At 43.7% G+C, this 17,500-nt stretch overlaps 1 protein-coding gene across 1 annotated transcript in view; it reads right to left on the reverse strand.

The window, feature by feature from the left end:
* The window catches only part of trpm7 (transient receptor potential cation channel, subfamily M, member 7), a 54,368-nt gene that overhangs the window by 11,698 nt on the left and 25,170 nt on the right, over positions 1–17,500 (reverse strand). Inside the window, exons 13-34 of the mRNA XM_079874107.1 lie at positions 17,419–17,472; positions 17,183–17,323; positions 16,842–16,958; positions 14,970–15,247; positions 13,461–13,689; positions 12,569–12,718; positions 11,628–11,771; positions 10,522–10,650; positions 10,094–10,345; positions 8,998–9,172; positions 8,485–8,617; positions 8,213–8,397; positions 6,864–6,996; positions 6,072–6,667; positions 4,853–4,968; positions 4,676–4,766; positions 3,585–3,652; positions 3,375–3,400; positions 3,208–3,233; positions 3,057–3,110; positions 1,034–1,078; positions 766–831 (exon numbers count right to left, since the gene is read on the reverse strand). Of these exons, the coding sequence (XP_079730233.1) occupies positions 766–831; positions 1,034–1,078; positions 3,057–3,110; positions 3,208–3,233; positions 3,375–3,400; positions 3,585–3,652; positions 4,676–4,766; positions 4,853–4,968; positions 6,072–6,667; positions 6,864–6,996; positions 8,213–8,397; positions 8,485–8,617; positions 8,998–9,172; positions 10,094–10,345; positions 10,522–10,650; positions 11,628–11,771; positions 12,569–12,718; positions 13,461–13,689; positions 14,970–15,247; positions 16,842–16,958; positions 17,183–17,323; positions 17,419–17,472 (3,208 nt within the window). The remainder of the gene's footprint in view (positions 1–765; positions 832–1,033; positions 1,079–3,056; positions 3,111–3,207; positions 3,234–3,374; positions 3,401–3,584; positions 3,653–4,675; positions 4,767–4,852; positions 4,969–6,071; positions 6,668–6,863; positions 6,997–8,212; positions 8,398–8,484; positions 8,618–8,997; positions 9,173–10,093; positions 10,346–10,521; positions 10,651–11,627; positions 11,772–12,568; positions 12,719–13,460; positions 13,690–14,969; positions 15,248–16,841; positions 16,959–17,182; positions 17,324–17,418; positions 17,473–17,500) is intronic.

The raw sequence follows: 17,500 nt of genomic DNA on the forward strand, positions 1-17,500 counted from the left end.
CACAAGAGGGCGCTATAAACCACATCAAGTGGCGCAATTTATATTGAAATGACTTTCACTTTTTAAACTGCATTTACTTTTGAAACAATTGTTCTTAAATTAAACATAATTTCCTTAATGTGCGTGCAAGGAAAATGAGGTCACAGTAGTGCATGAAACTGTGTTTGTGTATCAGAGAAAACACACTTCAACACACAGCGTCATGAACTACACAAACACACAACAGCAGACTGACATTCAGAAACACTCTTCTACTCTCTACATCTACAGATCATCACACACACCAGACCCGAGTGCTGAGCGCTGTCACACACACACACACACACACACACTCTCTCACTCACACACACACACACACACACACACACTCACTCACACACTCACTCACACACACACACACACACTCTCACTTACACACACACACTCTCACTCACACACACACACACACACTCACTCACTCACACACACACTCTCACTCTCGTCAGGGTTTTCGTCAGCAGGAAGACCCTTTTCCCGCCATTTTTCCCATTAGCAACGCAATCCAGCGCTGTGTACTGGATAAGCTAACAGAAGCTAACATGTCTCGCGCGCCTCGACACACCAAAATTTTAATGCACAGTTTCTGTATTCGAATGTGCAGGTTTTAAAAAAAAAATTATACGAATAATCGAAATTAAAATTTTTATTTGACAGCCCTAACAAACAAGATCTACATGAAATAAACCGCAAAGCATGATGGGACAGGAGGGCAGGAGTGTGTCTTACCTCGAGGGGGGACTGGGGTGAATGGAATACTCTGGGACAACCGCATCAGGTTATTACGCTCCACCGCTAACACACACACACACACACACACACACAGGGCTGATGTCAGAACACGTCACACACAGCTTCAAACCCAAACCACCACGTCTCAGCCAGTTAATGACACGTCTAGAGGCTCTCATTACAGTGTATGTGTTTGAGTGAGGCATTGTGGGTCGGGTTTAAATCAGGACACGTTTATGCTGTCAGGACATGGACAGAGACTGACCTGAGTACTGATAGCTCTCCATGGGCTTGAACGGGGACCCGATCGCTGCTCCAAACACACAGAGCAGAGAGTGAGCATTACAACACAACTAACACACACACACACACCATGACATCATCACGGTCCCGATCCTATCAGACGCAGTTCTGTGTGTGTGTGTGTGTGTGTGTCTGTGTGTGAATCACTGACTACGTTTACATGCACAACTTTTGTTTTTTAATTGGACTGAATTCATCCCGATTGATGAATCTGAATGTAGTGTTAGCATGAATGTTAAACATAAGATCTGGTTGATGTGTGTGTTACGTCATTACGCTATTTCTACGTCATTACGCTACTTCTACGTCATTACGCTATTTCTACGTCATTACGCTACTTCTACGTCATTACGCTACTTCTACGTCATTACGCTACTTCTACGTCATTACGCTACTTCTACGTCATTACGCTACTTCTACGTCATTACGCTATTTCTACGTCATTACGCTATTTCTATGTCATTACGCTATTTCTACGTCATTACGTTACTTCTACGTCATTACGCTTACGCTATTTCTACGTCATTACGCTATTTCTACGTCATTACGCTACTTCTACGTCATTACGCTACTTCTACGTCATTACGCTATTTCTACGTCATTACGCTACTTCTACGTCATTACGCTATTTCTATGTCATTACGCTATTTCTACGTCATTACGTTACTTCTACGTCATTACGCTTACGCTATTTCTACGTCATTACGCTATTTCTACATCATTACGCTACTTCTACGTCATTACGCTATTTCTACGTCATTACGCTACTTCTACGTCATTACGCTATTTCTACGTCATTACGCTACTTCTACGTCATTACGCTATTTCTACGTCATTACGCTATTTCTACGTCATTACGCTACTTCTACGTCATTACGCTATTTCTATGTCATTACGCTACTTTTACGTCATTACGCTACTTCTACGTCATTACGCTATTTCTACGTCATATTACGCTACTTCTACGTCATTACGCTATTTCTACGTCATTACGCTACTTCTACGTCATTACGCTATTTCTACGTCATTACGCTATTTCTATGTCATTACGCTATTTCTACGTCATTACGTTACTTCTACGTCATTACGCTTACGCTATTTCTACGTCATTACGCTATTTCTACGTCATTACGCTACTTCTACGTCATTACGCTACTTCTACGTCATTACGCTACTTCTACGTCATTACGCTACTTCTACGTCATTACGCTACTTCTACGTCATTACGCTACTTCTACGTCATTTTCTACGTCATTACGTTACTTCTACGTCATTACGCTATTTCTACGTCATTACGCTATTTCTATGTCATTACGCTATTTCTACGTCATTACGTTACTTCTACGTCATTACGCTTACGCTATTTCTACGTCATTACGCTATTTCTACGTCATTACGCTACTTCTACGTCATTACGCTACTTCTACGTCATTACGCTACTTCTACGTCATTACGCTACTTCTACGTCATTACGCTACTTCTACGTCATTACGCTACTTCTACGTCATTACGCTACTTCTACGTCATTACGCTACTTCTACGTCATTACGCTACTTCTACGTCATTACGCTACTTCTACGTCATTACGCTACTTCTACGTCATTACGCTACTTCTACGTCATTACGCTACTTCTACGTCATTACGCTACTTCTACGTCATTACGCTACTTCTACATCATTACGCTACTTCTACGTCATTACGTTACTTCTACGTCATTACGCTATTTCTACGTCATTACGCTACTTCTACGTCATTACGCTATTTCAACATCATTACGCTACTTCTACGTCATTACGCTACTTCTACATCATTACTGTCTATCATCATTAGTGTGTTCATGTTCTCTCGATTGGATTAGAAAAGGACTAAACTCCCCTTTCAGTCGGGTCGATTAAGGCGTTTTCCCATTACTAACGGGTTATTTGAAACGCAGCCAGTGAGTGTGTGTGCAGCGCTGAGACGGACCAGCAGGGGTCAGACTTACAGTCCTTGCGTGCGCCCAGGTGTGTGTGACGGGCGGCGTACAGACCCGCTGCAGCTGAAACACACACACACACACACACACACAGCGGTTAGACATGTTCAGTCAGGATGTTTCTGCATCGGCTGATCATTAGATGTGATGAAACACTCACTGTTCGAGATGTCGTCTCCTGGACTCCTGAACACAATGAGAGAAAAGCAAGAAAAACATTAATGACTAGAGTAAACTGAGTGACCGCAACAATCATTTATAAAATCACAATCACTGCATGAGTTAATTAGTTTCACACACAATGATGTCACAAGGACAGTTACTCACAGTTTGCTGGATTGAGCTGATTTACCCTGAGAATAAAAGACAAACAGCGTGTGTGAGTAAAGCAAAATTAATAGAAGACATTAAGATATCAGTAAAACATTTGTTTACTTTGAAATTAAATTTAAAATTTACTAGCAGTTTCTGGACGTAAATGGCGTCTACACCAATTGTTTTTTTCCCCTTAAGATCGTGATTGAGTGTTTGACTGACCGACAGCAGATCCTCGTAGCGCGAGACGTCCTCCAGCGACACACGCGTCCTCTCCTGCTTACTGAGCGCTGAAACACACACACACACACACACATAAAGAGATCGGACGCACACTTAAAGGATTATTTCACTTCAGAGTTTAAATCTCCTGATAGTTTACTCTCCTCCTCGTCATCCAAGATGTTCATGTGTTTCTTTCTTCAGTGGAAAAGAAATGAAGGTTTTTGAGGAAAACACTCCAGGATGTTCCTCCATATAGTGTCTTCAATGGGGTCCAACGGGTCGAAGGTCCAGATGTGAGTTTCAGTGCAGCTTCAAAGTCTCGACTCGATCCAGCCGAGGAATAAGAGTCTCATCTAGACACACCAGCCGACATTTTACAACTAAATAAACATTTATATACTTTATAACCACAGATGCTGGTCTTGCTCTCGCTGTGATGCGACACACATTACGTCATCAGGGTGAAAGGTCAAGCGTGTTCCAGTTTATAAATGTAGAGTAGAGCGAAAAACTCCATCTCAGTTTCTCCTCCAACTTCAAAATCGTCCGAAATCGTTGTTTTACCTTTTATTTATTAGTTTTTTTGTGAATGGCGTTTGATTTAGTCTTTGCAGGTTCTCTTAGTAAACACTGGGTCGGTTCTTACGCCTACGTCACGCTTGACCTTTCACCCTGATGACGTAATGTGTGTCGCATCACAGCGAGAGCAAGACCAGCATCTGTGGTTATAAAGTATATAAATGTTTATTTGTTATAAATGTCCGCTGGTTTGTCTAGATGAGACTCTTATTCCTCGGCTGGATCGAGTCGAGACTTTGAAGCTGCACTGAAACTCACATCTGGACCTTCGACCCGTTGGACCCCATTGAAGACACTATATGGAGGAACATCCTGGAGTGTTTTCCTCAGAAACCTTCATTTCTTTTCCGACTGAAGAAAGAAACACATGAACATCTTGGATGACGAGGAGGAGAGTAAACTATCAGGAGATTTATACTCTGAAGTGAACGACTCTTTTAAAATGAGTGTGTAAAGGAGTTCAGCGTGAGATCTGTGCTCATGATGTCATCAGCGTGTGTGCAACTCACTGGACTCTGGATGCAAGAAGGAAGGGTTTCTGTCGAACTCTGTGAATCCGGCGTACGAGTTCACCGTCCTCATGTGACCCTGCGACACCGGCTGCAGAAAAACACACACAACATCCATCGGGATTGGGACACTCCTGAGGGAACCGCGGCATCTTTAGCGTTTAGAACTACACTGACCACATCTCGAGCCTTTCTGGACGGACTGGACTGACGACCGCTCACCGCACTCTCCTTAGGGAACGACCTCTGACCCTCAGGCTCGTCCTTGTGACCCTCAGGCTCGTCCTTGTGACCTTTAGACAAAAATGGCAGAATGAGTCCAAAGGCATTTAAACCCTTGATCAGTGGATCACAGTCACCATGTGAAATGTTTCCCTCTGGTGACACTGATTAATACCCGTCTCGAACCAAACCCCAAACCAGCACCAGCCCGGGTTAGTGGAGTCTACCGCACACACACACACACACACACACACACACGACAGCACTTTATTCACTCCCGAGGGACGTTTAGTAAAAAGGGACCGGTTGAGATGAAACCACCTGAGGTCAGAGGTCACCCGTCTCACCCTCTCGAAAGGCCCCGATACACTTCAGACGAAATCCCTGACCCTAACTGCTGTGATGTCATTTCCTACAAAATCAGGACGGAACGAGTTTGTGTCTGGAGTTTCTCATGTTTAATACTTTTAATCTGCTGCTTTAAAGCAATCTATTGTATAAAGTGTTGTCTTAAATAAACGTGGATGATCAGACGCTTTCTCAACCGCTGTTTTAAGCGCAGCACATATTTACATATTCATCTAAATGTGGATGGCAAATTTATAAAGCAATGCAGTACTTTACTCGTTACATTAAAAAAAAGTAATCTGATTACGCAATGAACGTTACTTGTTACATAAAGCGCCGCACATATTTACATGTTCATCTAAATGTGGAAGGCGTTGGGATGTTCGCTAACAGTATATCGTTGCTAAGGTATTTCAAACTTCTTTTTAACCCCAAGCAAAGAACTTCGGCGTGAGTATATCGGGGCCTTAACACACACAGGGGCATGCAGAGGGTCAAGGGTCAAGGTTAGGGCGGGGTTATGCGTCATTTATCCCCGATTCCCAGTGGTGGACCGAAGCCAAACCTCCGGTTCTCTGCCTGAGCCTGTGTAGCGCACGTCTGCAGCGGCCGTCCTTCGTGAAGCGCCGGGGCCGGAGCTCAGGGGCCCGAGGGAGACCCGGGAGCGGCGTGTTTCTGTCGGGCCGGTCAGTGGTGAGGTCTTGCTCTCTAACCTCATCATCATCATCATCATCATCAGAGAAGGCATGATTCACGTATCCCTCACACCCGGGCTCACTTATGACCAGCACTGGCAGGCCTTCATCAACACTCTCCTCATACTCACCCACGAAGGCCCCGAACTCCACGGCGCTGTGCGATGGCTCCGTCTGCGAGTGCCTGGAGTCTGCGAGCTGTGACGGCGTGCTGACGAAGAACGTAGCCGATGCCGCTGGAGCGCTAACGAGGCTGCCATGACCCGTGTCTGAGCGAATGGAGCGTCTGTGCGAGTGAAAGCGCGTTAGCGACTGTGGGAAGGCGCAGCTCGAGGATCCCAACTCGACTGGGAACGGAGCGCGTCTATCCAGGCTCAAAGGAAGCTCCGCCCCCTGAGGCCCTTCGGCTCCGCCCCCGAACAGCGACTCTGCTATGCTAGCGGCGGGCGGCAGGAACCCCACACTGCAGCGCACCAGCGCGCTCGACTTCGAGTGTCCCGTCAGGTCGGGCACCAGGTTCTTGGAGACACTGAGCTCACGCGTGATCTGGTTGTGCACTTTGCTAGCCTCAGACGCGCGCTGGGCTGTTAGCGCCTTTAGCGTGTCCACCGTGAGCGCCGAGAGGTCCTGCAGGTGTCCGATCTGAGAGTCCAGCGTGTGCAAAGAGCGCTTGATGAAGTTCACCTTGTTTCCAACCTCCTTCAGCTGCACACACATCGTTTCCACCCTGAAACACACACACAGGATATTTATGTTCATGTAGACTCTTCTCCAAATCTACTTTCACCATATTAAAGTTCTACAGTTTAATAGCCACTTAATATTCAGTAATATTGCACTGACACTATCAGATGAGAACAAAACGTGGACTAAATTAATCTGAAGAGTAATGACATATAGTCTTCTGTACAAATCTCCCAGACCTGTCGGACGTGAGTCTGATTCTCTCTTCACTCCCAGAGTGAAACTGATCGTCTTTCTCGTGGAAGTACGTTTCTACGCACTGCTCCTCGAAATCGTGCAGCTTCTTCTGGTCCTCCTCGGTCAGGAAGAGCTCTGCGGGCAAACAGGGCATCACGTTTAAAGCTTTTCTTTAAACAGCACAAATTAAATGAATACCATACGGCCAAATCAATTAAATCATCGCCTTTTGAAATTTAATATTGACATCAAGCTATATGGCGATTCCTGGTTTTTGAACCCCAAATTTCAGATATCCTGAAATGATAATTAAGACTATTGTTATACCATTTAAGATATTTAAGACAGTGTAACAGCGTAACTGTCAGTGTAACAGTGTAACAGTCAGTGTAACAGCGTAACTGTCAGTGTAACAGTGTAACTGTCAGTGTAACCGTACGTGTAACAGTCAGTGTAACTGTGTAACTGTCAGTGTAACCGTACGTGTAACAGTCAGTGTAACTGTCAGTGTAACTTGTGTAACTGTACGTGTAACAGTGTAACTGTCAGTGTAACCGTACGTGTAACAGTCAGTGTAACAGCGTAACTGCCAGTGTAACCGTACGTGTAACAGTCAGTGTAACAGCGTAACTGCCAGTGTAACCGTACGTGTAACAGTCAGTGTAACTGTGTAACTGCCAGTGTAACCGTACGTGTAACAGTCAGTGTAACAGCGTAACTGCCAGTGTAACCGTACGTGTAACAGTCAGTGTAACTGTGTAACCGTCAGTGTAACTGTGTAACTGCCAGTGTAACCGTACGTGTAACAGTCAGTGTAACTGTGTAACTGTCAGTGTAACTGTACGTGTAACTGTCAGTGTAACAGCGTAACTGCCAGTGTAACCGTACGTGTAACAGTCTGTGTAACTGTCAGTGTAACTGTACGTGTAACTGTCAGTGTAACCGTACGTGTAACAGTCAGTGTAACTGTCAGTGTAACTTGTGTAACTGTACGTGTAACAGTCAGTGTAACAGCGTAACTGTCAGTGTAACCGTACGTGTAACAGTCAGTGTAACTGTGTGTAACTGTCAGTGTAACAGCGTAACTCAGTGTAATCGTAACCATGTAACTGTCAGTGTAACTCGTGTAACTGTCAGTGTAACTCGTGTAACTGTCAGTGTAACTCGTGTAACTGTCAGTGTAACTCGTGTAACTGTCAGTGTAACTCGTGTAACTGTCAGTGTAACTCGTGTAACTGTCAGTGTAACAGTAAGTGTAACAGTTAGTGTAACAGTTAGTGTAACAGTTAGTGTAACAGTTAGTGTAACAGTTAGTGTAACTGTCAGTGTAACATGGTTTTAGACAGGTTACTTGGTCCGTAGGTGCTGCTGTCCTTCTTCCTCTTCCTGCAGATGGACGACAGGACCGACGCCATGTGGCTGAGCAGAATCAGCGGCGGCGGCAGAATGGGCTTGTCGTGATACGCCATAATGAAGTGGTAGCGCTGATACTTCCACACCAGGTTAGATATGGACTTCACCTGCAGGTACACGTTACTGCAGAGAAACGGCACGGTCAGTTATCATGACGAGCGGAGAACACACGCATGCGCGGGCGGGCGGGCGTAGCGGCGGGTCACTCACTTGAAGAAGGCGATGAGCAGGTTCACCATCAGTATGTACTGGACGAACAGATAGACAGCCTGCAGCAGCGGCGTCAGCCACACTCCCGTGTTACACAGCTGCTTAGCGTGATCCTCGCTCGAGTTCGCACACACTGCAAACACACACGCCACATGTAACTGAGGCTGATGACATCACTAGCATTACTATGTGCTACATACAACTTTTAATTTTAGCAATGCTGAAATCAACATCAACTAAGATTAATAAATTCTGTAGAAGTATTTTTCATTGTTAGTTCATGAGAGTTAACTAATGTTAACAAATGAAACCTTATTGTAAAGTGTTTTCCGTTAATTTAATGATGCTTTAGCAGAACTTAGGGTTCGGGTTAGTTAGGGTTGGTTAGTTTTCCCCCACGTTACAGTCATGAGAATTTGGAAAGGGTTTAAAAGTGTTTGATTGTAATGTTAGATAAATGTTGTGCTAACGCTAGTTTTGTTTTGTTCTGTGTGCGAGTCTCCAGGGGTTTACCGTCAATCTCGTACGCATAAACTTCACCGTACATCATCCAGTAGGGCTGGAAAACAACATCTTTGGCCAAAGTCCATGAAGGCTCCTCATTTGGGTACAAAATGGCTTTACGAGGAACCCCGAAACTCAGCAGCACAACAGCCATAATGACCACGATATAGAACATGTTGGCCACCTGTGCAAAGAGCGAACAAACACACCGATCGACAACAAGTACTCAACACTGCATGAGTTCATCAGCAGTGATGGGGAAAGTTATTTTTAAAAGTAATGTTATGATACTGTTGTAATGCGTTACTTGTTACATTATAAAAGTTGTCAGATTACGTAATGCCTGTTACTTGTAATGCATTACTTGTTACATTAAATAAATAATCTGATTACGTAATGGCCGTTACTTGTAATGCGTTACTTGTTACATTAAAAAAAGTTATCTTATAATGTAATGCCTGTTACTTGTAATGCGTTGCTTGTTACATAATTTTTTTTATCTGATTACGTAATGGCCGTTACTTGTAACATTAAAAAAGTAATCTGATTACATAATGCCCATTACTTGTAATGCGTTGCTTGTTACACAATTTTTTAAAATCTGATTACGTAATGGCCGTTACTTGTAACATTAAAAAAGTTATCTGATTACGAAATGGCCGTTACTTGTAACATTATAAAAGTAATCTGATTACATAATGCCGTTACTTGTAATACATTACTTGTTACATTAAAAAAGTAATCTGATTACATAATGCCCATTACTTGTAATGCGTTGCTTGTTACACAATTTTTTTTAAATCTGATTATGTAATGGCCGTTACTTGTAACATTATAAAAGTAATCTGATTACATAATGCCGTTACTTGTAATACATTACTTGTTACATTAAAAAAGTAATCTGATTACATAATGCCCATTACTTGTAATGCGTTACTTGTTACATTTTTTTTTATCTGATTACGTAATGGCTGTTACTTGTAACATTAAAAAAAGTTATCTTATTACGTAATGGCCATTACTTGTAACATTAAAAAAAGTCATCTGATTACATAATGCCGTTACTTGTAACACAACACCCACAACACTCTTCACAAGCGCTCACCATCTTCCCGATCATCATGACGTACGGCCCCGCCTGCTGATTGACAGCCAGGATATCCAGCAGCCGCACGTACCAGAAGATGATGTTCAAGCAGTAAACGATCCGGCCCGCGACAGACACGTTAGGATCGCCGAAGCGCAGACCGAAGCCCACGAAGAACATTAGGATGGCCAGGAAGTCAGAAATGTTGAAGTAGTCACTGAACCACACTTTAATCTTCTGACTGATTTTCCCTCCTTCAGACATGAACATCTAGAGAGGAAACACACAAATACACACAATACAGACAATCATCAGAAGGATGGGTTAACGCTCAGCCGAAACTCGCTGGATTGTAACAAATGCTGCTCAAAAAATGAAACGTTTCTGATCTGCCCCACTCAAACATCTGAACACACACACACAGACACACACACACACACACACACCTCTCGTATCTTCTCCACCGCGAGCGTGAAGATGTACAGAATGACGATCCACTCCTGAGGAGACGGAAGGGGCTCCATTTTCACCAACACCACGAATGAATACAGCATCAGGAACCCGATATAAAAGAGCTGCAACACACAAAACTATTTTATACAAGCATATGAAGACAGTGTTGAGCATGAAGAGTGAAGCTTCGCTAGAGCTCAGATCTCCTCACAGACACACAGCAGATCACGCTCAGCCAGTCTTCATGAAGGGCCAATTATACAGTTTAGAGAGACAAATATGATCACAATCAAGTATCAGAGAGACGGGCAATAAACACAGACTGCATCAGTCTTCTGGATTTAGATTAAATGTCTTTGAAATCCATTTGATTTTGTCACCAAATTCTGTTAATTTTTCTCTGTTCTGTGTTTTATGATAGTCAACAAAATAAACGGTGATAATCAAATTAATTCAATAACTATTTTCAATTATAACCAAATGAAACAATTCCTTTACTAAAGTGCATTGCATTTCTGTCATTTATTTGGTGGTTTCTACTGAAGACGTGAGTTTCTGTGTGTATTTCATTTAATGTACTTTTGATTTATTAATCCAAATTCTGTGACATTTGCTTTACAGTAAATTCTATGACTGGATTTTCTGCATCACAGAACTCTAGGTATCAGTTGTGTGTTTGACCCGATTGCGCAGTTGCTCAAGAATTGTTTACTGTGGCCGAGCGATCAAAGAGTCATGATGATTCAGATCACACACACACACACACACACACACACACACACACACACAATCATTTGCTTTTCAGAAAAACTTTAATTCACATTCACCTTAACACACTTCAGCTTATGAGAAACAACAGATGAATGATCAACCAGCACTGCACACACACACACACACACACACACACACGGTTGAAATGTCACTAGTAAACCTTCCACTAGTTCTGAGATGTTTATCTGTGTAACACAGTGAGTTTATGCAGGGACGAGTGTCTCTGATACTATCGCATGGGAACCACAATACAGAACACTTATTAAAGAGTTGGAGATGACACACACACACACACACACAGAGAGCGTGAGAAAAGAGTCATACGTACCGTGTTGAACCAGAACTTGACGATGGGCGCGTGGTAAAACGCGTAGAACTTGCGAGTGATGGGTAATCGGCGCGAGCGGACGTGGACCTCCGATTCACATTTCATTTCTGCGTTCTCGTTCATACGCACTTCCTTAAACACATCCTGACACACAAACACACAGCTGTCAAAACACTGCAACAAGTGCAGATGCTCTTCCTCAGGGTTCCTGTCCCGTTTTCCAGCACAAATACAAACAAATTCTTAAATCAAGACACATTTACTGGAGATATTAAGTCTTGTTTACTGAAAAATGTATGAAAATTAAGTTTGTGCTTAAAACAAGAACAAATATCTGCCAATTGAGTCAGAAAAATAAACCTAATTCAAAGGGAAAACAAGATTATTTTGTTCTTGTTTTAAGCACAAACCTTTTTTCAGTAAACAAGACTTAATGATGTTCTTCCTCAGGGTTTCTGTCTGGTATATCTAAAATATCTAAACATTCTTTAATCAAGAGACATTTACTGGAGAAGCGAAATGACTGAAGATATTAAGTCTTGTTTACTGAAAAAAGTGAGTTTATGCTTAAAACAAGAACAAATATCTGTCAGTGAGGTCAGAAAAATAAATAAACTTAATTTAAAGGGAAAACAACATTATTTTTCTGACATTTGCAGATGTTAGTTCTTGTTCTAAGCCTAAACCTTTCAGTAAATAATTTCTTCAGTCATTTCGCTTCTCCAGTAAATGTCTCTTGATGTAAGAATGTTTAGATATTAGTGCTGGAGAACGAGACAGAAACACAGATCATTTGTTCCAGTGCGATTGTGCAAGAACACTTGAAAACACACACTTGTGTAAAGATTGACAGTTTTCTGAGGATCAGTGGGCAGAGCGCCGGCCAAGGCACGTTATCAGCCGTGGAGCGCGTTAAACATCTCCTCAGGGTGTGCGTTTACCATCTGTATGTCGTCGGGGTTCTGCAGGTTGTGCTCGCTGTCCTCCATGCTCTGGTGGGCGTCCTGGGACTGGGGAATGTGGGACATCTCCGCTTTGGTCTTGTACTCCAGCAAGAGGATGGCAGGAGGAACGAGGATGCTCAGGATCACCTGCACACACACACACACACACATAAACCAAAGCATTCTTACACTTCACAATAAAGGCGTCTGCTAAATAGGGATGCGTATCATCATCATCAGTATTATAGTTCATTTTTTACATTTCAAACTTGTAATTAAGTTGAATTATTATTGTGTGTAATTCTTCTTGGTGTTTCTCTGCACTTCTACAGAATAAACGTATATCTGCAACTTCTCCACTTCGGCAAGGGCTGGTGTTTGGATTTTAACAGTTTTTTATGTAATTGGTATATTATAAGAGCCTATTTGATGATGGGTGTGTTTTACTTTAGATCAATGTTTGTGTTTCTGAGGCTCTCGTGAATCGTGAATGGTACTATATTCATATCGTCATTGATGTTGTTATCGTAATGAATACCAGAAAATGATGTGTGTTATCGTGCTTCTGCGGGGCATATTTGGCGTGTGTGTGTGAGACGCCCTCTGGTGTACAGAGGGATATGTGTGTGTGTGTGTGTGTGTGTGTGTGTGTGTGTGTGTGTGTGTGTGTGTGTGTGTGTGTGTGTGTGTGTGTGAGACGCCCTCTGGTGTTCAGATGGAGCAGCGCTTGCTAACGATCAGTCATGCATAAAATAATCGCAGCCTTTGCCACATCGCGAGCGGTTTCATTGCGATTAATTGTGCAACCCTGCCAGAAAACATGGTGATATAGTCCATGTCGCCCCTGCCGCCTGCTGACTGCATGATGAGTGTAATCAGTGCGCTGTACCTTGTACCAGGAGTTCTTGCGCATGTTGAGGCGGCCCATCCACATGTCGGACAGCAGCATCTGTGTGCAGGTGTGAGCCACGAAGGGCCGGAGCCGCGACGACACCGCCAGCTTCAGACACGTGGAGTTGCTCCAGTTCTTCAGCTCGTACGTCAGCAGCTTCATGGCCATCGTCTCGTCCTGCCGGAACGACTGCTCCAGCAGATCCACCGCCAGCGTGCCGAACTCACTGACACACACACACACACACACACACACACACACAGTCATCACTACAGCACTTCATGCCGTACAGCTTCACCGTAATGAACAGAATCAATAATGCACATCATCAAATATGAGCTCGTTCAGATTCAGCAGCTCTGGAAGACAACAGTGTCATGGTTTATTTATACAGCGCTTGATTTACTAACAATGCAACAAAGTTTGTTTCCAGAAGAAAATAGCATCACAGTCCAGCTTAAGGAAGTTCAGAGATGTTTCATTTTTGTTGTGAAAAAGTTATTAATGTTCATTTATTTATATTTATATATATATCCGCTCTGGAGAAAGCCGTGATGTCATCGTCCAGCTCAGTTCAGTTCTCATATAATGGTGTCAGTGCAGGAGATCAATAATATTGTTGAATATTAAATTAAATGGCCCCAACTAAAGCCAAAAGCCAGTGGCGACAAAGGTGACAATTCAGAGCGATTCTGTTCAAGTTTCGACAGCACAGTTCAGATTCACTTTGAGCTTCATTTCCAGCATTAGACTCTGATTCTCGGACTGATCGTGACGAGGGTTGGGAATCGTTTGAATTTTAATGATTCCGATTTCGATTCTAATAAGATTAAAAAAATAATAATAAATAAATAAAAAAAACGTAGATGTCATTTTTATTTAGTCTTATTGCAAACGATTTAATTGTAGCTGAATATCATAAACAAAAATCAACAAGCTAAAGAACACTTACACAAGGAGCGTTTGCCTGTGAAAACACACTGGAAAAACAACTAGCCAAACTAATATAAACTTCAAGCTTTATTAAAGACAAGTAAACACTCTGTAATTAAAAAAGAGCAAATCATTTTTTTGCAACAAATAGACACAACTGAACAAAGAAACGATTGAAATAAACAGTGTTTTAAGATTTTCAGGTTCAGAAACTGTAATCAAATGTAAAATAACTGCACTTTATAAATAAAATGTACATTATAAATAATTACAAAAGTTATTCAGTGAAGAATGAGTGAATTTTCTCTGTCTTTTGCTGTTTGATTATTGTTATTATAGAGACGGCTGCAGGAATATTAGACTACTGTCACTTTAAGAGCTGCACGGATCCAATATACTGATACACATCTGTGAAAAACACAGACAACTGAGTCTCTCGCGCTTGAGTGGTTTAAAGTCATATTGAAATGTTCACAGAGGAATCAATAAGAGGAATCGAAATGTTAATTTCATAACAAGTATCCGATTCCTGACCTCAAGTATTTTCGATTCCCAGCCCTGACCGTGACTCACTTGGAATACTCCTTCAGCTCCTCCGAGGTGTCGTCCACCACGTCGCTCTTCTTGGCCTCGTAGCCCATGGAGCGCAGCAGTTTGCAGGCCACCAGGGCTTTGGCGGTGGACTCCTCTCCGTGCTGCCAGAAGAACAGGGACATCTTCTGCCTCTTCATGAGCACGGCCCACACCAGCAGCTCGTTGAACGGGTACGGGAAGCGTCGAGTCTCGGGATCGTCGATGTCCACCACCTCCTCTCGGCTCTTCTTCTTCTGCTGCTCTGACGCCGAGTCCGGCTGAGGGACGACCAGACGGTTAGAGTAGAGATACACACACTCCCTCACTCACACTCACTCACACTCTCACTCTCTCACACTCTCTCACACTCTCTCACACACTCTCACACACTCTCACTCACTCTCACTCACTCTCACACTCACTCACACTCACTCACACTCACTCACACTCACTCACTCTCACACTCACACTCTCACTCTCACTCTCACTCTCACACTCACTCTCACTCTCACACTCACACTCACTCTCACTCTCACACTCACACTCACACTCACACTCACACTCACACTCACTCTCACACTCACACTCTCACTCTCACTCTCACACTCACTCTCACTCTCACACTCACTCTCACACTCACACTCACACTCTCACTCTCACTCTCACACTCACTCTCACTCTCACACTCACTCTCACTCTCACACTCACTCTCACACTCACACTCTCACACTCACTCTCACTCTCACTCTCACACTCACTCTCACACTCACTCTCACACTCACTCTCACACTCACTCTCACACTCACTCTCACTCTCACTCTCACTCACTCTCACTCTCACTCTCACTCACACTCACTCTCACTCTCACACTCACTCTCACTCTCACTCTCACACTCACTCTCACTCTCACACTCACTCTCACTCTCACACTCACTCTCACTCTCACTCTCACACTCTCACTCTCACACTCACTCTCACTCTCACACTCACTCTCACTCTCACACTCACTCTCACTCTCACACTCACACTCTCACTCTCACACTCACTCTCACTCTCACTCTCACTCTCACACTCACACTCTCACTCTCACTCTCACTCACTCTCACTCTCACACTCACTCTCACACTCACTCTCACACTCACTCTCACACTCACTCTCACACTCACTCTCACACTCACTCTCACACTCACTCTCACACTCACTCACACTCACACTCACACTCACACTCACACTCACTCTCACTCTCACACTCACTCTCACTCTCACTCACACTCACTCACTCTCACTCTCACACTCACTCTCACTCTCACACTCACACTCACACTCACTCTCACACTCACTCTCACACTCACTCTCACACTCACTCTCACACTCACTCTCACACTCACTCTCACACTCACTCTCACACTCACTCTCACACTCACACTCACTCTCACTCACTCTCACACTCACTCTCACACACTCTCACACTCACTCTCACACTCACTCTCACACTCACTCTCACTCTCACACTCACACTCACACTCACTCTCACACTCACACTCACTCACTCTCACACTCACTCTCACACTCACACTCACTCTCACTCTCACACTCACACTCACTCTCACACTCACTCTCACACTCACTCTCACACTCACTCTCACACTCACACTCACTCTCACACTCACACTCACTCTCACACTCACACTCACACTCACTCTCACACTCACACTCACTCTCACTCTCACTCTCACTCTCACTCTCACTCTCACTCTCACTCTCACTCTCACACTCCCTCTCACACTCCCTCACACTCCCTCACACTCACGCTCCCTCACACTCCCTCACACTCACGCTCTCTCACACTCTCTCACGAACCCCCTGCGTTACCTTAGGCTTGTAGGGCTGAGCCGTCTTTATGAAGTGATTGTGTCGGGTTTTCTCCTTTTTATCAGCCTGAATGCTGAAGGATTCATGGGAACTGCTGCCCGTGTGTCGCCCCGATCGCTGAGAGAAAGAGAAATAGTAGTATAGAATGGATAGATTCACTTTTTTGCTTGAGGGAGAGTAAATCATGGGCTAATTTTCATTTTAAAGTGAACTTCTTTAATAGAAGGACTCAAAGGGATTGGACTAAAGAGTGTTTGGGAACGTCTGCATCCAGACAGCAGATTTCCAGATTCCCAGTGTGAGGTCTGATTAGGATATTCCCAGTGTGAGGTCTGATTTACCCGGCTGTTCCCGTGCAGGTTGTTGTAGATGATGCGGAAGCGTTTGCGTGTGTAGTTGCAGCGATACGTTCCTCCCATCAGGAACTCGATCACCAGACCCACGTCGATCAGTGTGATCTTATAGTTGGGCGGGAGGTTTCCCTGTAGGACACACACACACACACACGAGAAACTCAACGTCTCCCTCTTACAGCCACTGGTTTGGAGAAAGACACACACGTGTCGCTCCTCTTTACCTGTTTGACGTCTCTCACCAGGTGATAGAGCGTGGGGTTGGTGGGTGTTTGTTTCTGTGAGAATATTAACGTTCAGTAGTTC

Source organism: Squalius cephalus (assembly GCF_949319135.1).
Source record: "Squalius cephalus genome assembly, chromosome: 6".
Taxonomy (NCBI): Eukaryota; Metazoa; Chordata; class Actinopteri; order Cypriniformes; family Leuciscidae; genus Squalius; species Squalius cephalus.